This window comes from Plasmodium reichenowi, chromosome 2 (assembly GCF_001601855.1).
Source record: "Plasmodium reichenowi strain SY57 chromosome 2, whole genome shotgun sequence".
In the NCBI taxonomy this organism is placed as follows: domain Eukaryota; phylum Apicomplexa; class Aconoidasida; order Haemosporida; family Plasmodiidae; genus Plasmodium; species Plasmodium reichenowi.
The window spans coordinates 132,704-137,434 of record NC_033647.1 but is presented as its reverse complement, the minus strand read 5'-3'; the positions used below and the strand labels follow the sequence as shown (position 1 = coordinate 137,434).

Here is a 4,731-nt window from a genome sequence, read left to right as displayed (position 1 = left end):
AATAATTATCATATTTATTATTTTCATCAAAATGATAAGAACATAGAGAATTTAGATTAACATAATTTTTCAGTTCCTCCTTTAACCTATAAAAAGTGTGAAAGAAAAAAATATATATATAAATATATATATATATATATATATATATATATATATATATATATTTTGATGATTATGATTTATATTTTCTTCCATTTTTTATACTTGATGTCTTGCTCATTTTCTTTTGTCTCATCAATATTGGTTAACAAATTTAAGATGAAAGATTTATCTTTTTTTTTCTCCATTTCTTTTTCTTTCTTCTTTTTTTTCAATTGCTCATTGTTTTGTTCGTTTATTTCGTTCAGGATATAATTACCTATGTCGTCTTGACTTTTTAATTCATCATTTTGTTTATAAATGTTTTTTAATTCTTCAATAGCTTTCTTATTTCCTTCACAAGAAAAAAAAAAAAAAAAAAATATATATATATATATATATATATTTATATATATATGACTTAACATTATGTTGCATAATTTGAACATTATAATAAACTTATTTTATTGTTTCATATTTTTTATATTCTTTAAATTCTTTATTTTATATATATATATATATATATATATATATATATATATGTATATTTATTTGTTTATTTATGCACATATCATGTTAAATTTTATTAATCTATATATACAATAAAATGTATTCATTTATGTAAATTACCTTTTAAAGCTTTATATTTTATCTCATCATTTTTGCTAAATGATAATTTGAAATCATGTTCACATTCCTTTTCATTTTTTAAATTCTAACATAAAATATAAAAAAGAAAATGAAAAAGATATAAGAAAAAGTATTTAAAAATAATTAAATTGAAGAGAATGATATGTTCTTTAATATATAAATATATATTTTATACATATTTATATATATTACTTCGTAAGCTTTTATTGCATCCTTAAGATGAACATATTTTACAAAAAAAAAGTTGCTGTTTTTTTTTCCAAAATATATGCCTTGACCTAATAAAGGACCATCTGAACAATTAAAATAAAAAAAAAGAAGAGATAAATAAATAAATAAATATATATATATATATATATATAATTATTTTTCTCCTTTTAAGGATTTCAAATATTTCCATGTGTCTTTCATTTTATTTATAAGAACATTATTACATTTACTAAATATCTCAGTAATTTCAAAACGATTAATATGAATAGGGATGTTATTACAAATGATGGTGGCGTTACTATTTAGGAGTTCATTCATTTAAAATAAGAATGTTAAAAATTTTTTAAGGGGAAAAAAATAAACATATATATAAACTGTTTGTTTTTTGTTTTTTCCTCTTTTTTTTTTTTTTTCCTCTCTTTTTTTTTATTTTTAACCTTAGTTTGAACGATTTATAATTTAATAATAGATCATGATATTTAAAATGGGTTAAAAATAAATTCATAAGAAAATATTTTATTATTTATTTTATTATTATTTTTTTTTTTTTCTTTTATAACATCTTTAAAAATAGATGATAATTCTTAAAGAAAATATTTTTTATGATTCATTATCTAAACAAAAAAATTATATAATAAAAAAAATTAAAAAATGGGATAAAATAAAACAAAGGAAACGAGAAAAGAAAGAAAATTTCAATAATTAAATAAATACAATGTTATTATATATATATATTAATATATATATTATATGTTATATATATATATATATAAATATTTATATATATTTTTTTTTTTTTTTTCATCGATCGTATGTATAGTATATACTTGCTCATGAAAAATGTTACAGTAAAAAAAATTCAAAGTTAATTAAAAAGATTATAAAGAAGAAAAAATAAAAAAAATAAAAAAAATAAAAAAAATAAATACATATTGTCAAGAAATTATATATGTTTAAAGAATATTTAAAAATAATATAATAAATAATGGATGAAATATATAATATAATATATATATATATATATATATTATACATACATATATTTAAAAAAAAAAATAATAATAGTAAAAAATATATATTAAAAAGGTATAAAAAATGAAAACACCACATTCATATATTTTTTTATGTAAATTAAATAAAAAAAGTTAAATTAACATATGAACAAATATAATTATAATATATGTAATATATATATAATATATTATATGTGTTAATACACATATTATAATTTAATGGACAAAAAAAAAAAAAATAAAATAAAATAAAATAAAATGTATAACATCAAAAAGGGAAAAAAATAAAGGAATATTGTATATGTGACAGTAATCATTATGTCTTTAATATGAAATGGATTTAAGGCACATGAGTAGAAGGACTTGGTAATATACATATGGATACATATATATATATATATATATATATATATATATATATATATATATATTTTTATTTTTATTTTTATTTTTTATTTTTTATTTATTGTTTTAGTTGGGCTCAGTATGTTCGTTGTCGTCATCTTCATGAATTTCATGATGGTTAGCATTTTGGTCCATCAAATCTTCATCTTGCTGATCCCCCAACAAATCCTCTTGAATTATATCGTCTTCTTCTAGTTCTTCGTCTTCATTTTCTTGATCATCTTCTTCATCTTCATCTTCATCTTCATCTCCATCATGGTCGTTGCCTTTTAGGTTGGCTTGTAGTTCCTTTTTATAATCATGTTTAATAATTCCCCTGAATACATCCTTAATTTCATCTAGTAAAAATTTCAAATCTGTTTTTCTTATTTTTATAGTATTTACATCAGTTAATGTGTCATAATTAATTTGTTCGGCGTTTGTATAAGCTATTTTCGAAAATATGAGGGGCCAGTAATCTCTCTTATTTAAAGGTGCGAAACCATATAATATGGTATCGTCCGAATCGATTATATTACATACAATAAGATGATAGGTTTTATATTTATCAACACAATATGACTGGAAAGAAGAGAACATATTGGATATTAGTTTTAATTCAAATGGATGTGTATATGAGTTTCTTGGTGTTTGGAAGATGTCCATATATATTTTAAAAGTAGATGTTATGGATATGGATTTTTTATGACTTTCCATAACTTTTTTGATAAGTATACTTAAATAATTTGCTGCATTTTTATGTAAATGTTTTTCAATAAGTTTATCATAGATTTCTGATTGTTTTAATCTATCTTTATAAATATTATACAAGAAATCTGATGTTTTTAAACAATTATATAGATATGTATCCATTTTTTTAATTCGATTAATATATATATGTATGAGTATAATTAAGAAATAGAAACTATCACTATTATATAGAACATATGTTCTTCTTTTCCAAGCTAAGGTATTCATAGGTTTTATTATTTTAATAAAGTTTTTTAATTTTATTAATATTTCATTTTGTTTTTTTAAATCTAGTTGTCTAAAGTTGCCAGTAAAATCTTTAATTTCTATATGGCACATTGTTCGTATTTGATTAAAAGTATTTTTAACATTTTTATGATCATATATATATATACGTTCATCTATTTCTAAGGCTTCATTTAAAGATATAAAAGATAACATAGGTAGTAACCCTCTCTCTGAATCAAATGACAAAAAATGTCCATTAGAAATATTTAAAGAATCATTATGTAAATTTTTTATTTCTTTATTATAATAATCATATGTAATTTGTTCAGTCTTTAAATAGGACATTAAGGATATACTAGAAATAAATATAATTGCTGATGCATCATCTTCACCAGCACATTGTATAAATGGGTATACCATTAAGGATAAACATTTATTTTCTTCTTTGACTATATAATAATTATCATAATATTTAGAATACAACTTTTTCTTATCATTATTTTTTTTATTATTATAAATTGTCATAATTTCATTATGTTCTAATTCATTCAATACTAGTTCCCATTTATCATTATTAAAAAAGATTTCATGGAATGGTCTTTTATTATCTATAACAAAAAATTTCAAATAACCTAAATATGTTTTACTTAATAAATTACTAAAAAACTTTTCGATATCTTCATATATACTTGTATCTGTATTTATATGTGAACATATACCTATTAATATTACTTGAAAGAAATAATCACGATAATAATCTTTATTTTTTGAATATATATCATTATGTTTATTAAAAAATTTTATCAAGTCTTCTTTTTTCTCAACACCATAACTAAATACATTAATTTCCCTTTTCAAGTTCTTATGGAAATGTAATATATGTTCCGTACATATAGAATCGATATTGTTGTAATAAAATATAAAAATATTAAATTTAAACTCTTCATTTTTTCTATTTGATAGTTCTTTTATTTCTTTGTTAACTCTCATGTAGTGATTTATGAACTCTTCGGCCTTAACGAACCCCATTTCTTATAAACAATACAAAAAAATTAAATAAAATAAAATAAAAAAAAAAAAATATATATATATATATATATTATATATGAGAGCGAAATTGTCAGAACACGAAAGGAGAAAAAAAAAAAAATAAAATAACACATATATGTATATATATATATATATATATATATAATATATATTATATATTTTTTTTTTTTCTTTTTACATTTTTCTTAGAATTTAGTTCTAATATTTAAAATATTCAAAATTTCACTTTTTATTTTTTCTTCTTTTTTTTTTTTTTTTCCATTTGAGGTATGCACATAAAAATGTTCATTTGGCTAGCACACGGAAAGTTAAAATACCCACGATTAAATATATATAATAATGTAATACTATATAAATAAATATATAT

The 4,731-nt window shown here is 18.9% G+C and overlaps 2 protein-coding genes across 2 annotated transcripts; both read right to left on the bottom strand.

Annotated features, from left to right (window-relative positions):
* On the bottom strand, positions 1-1,257 carry PRSY57_0204800 (hypothetical protein; the record flags this gene model as incomplete). The annotated part of the gene is made up of 5 exons (XM_012905484.2): positions 1-86; positions 205-433; positions 709-793; positions 922-1,022; positions 1,164-1,257. Coding segments are annotated over 5 exons (595 nt in total), but the record flags the coding sequence as incomplete, so codon positions are not given.
* A 1,166-nt stretch (positions 1,258-2,423) lies between these two features.
* Positions 2,424-4,343, bottom strand: PRSY57_0204700 (hypothetical protein; the record flags this gene model as incomplete). The annotated part of the gene is made up of 1 exon (XM_012905483.2): positions 2,424-4,343. One exon carries the CDS (start codon positions 4,341-4,343, stop codon positions 2,424-2,426), a length of 1,920 nt encoding a protein of 639 aa, XP_012760937.1.
* Between the last annotated feature and the right edge of the window lie 388 nt (positions 4,344-4,731).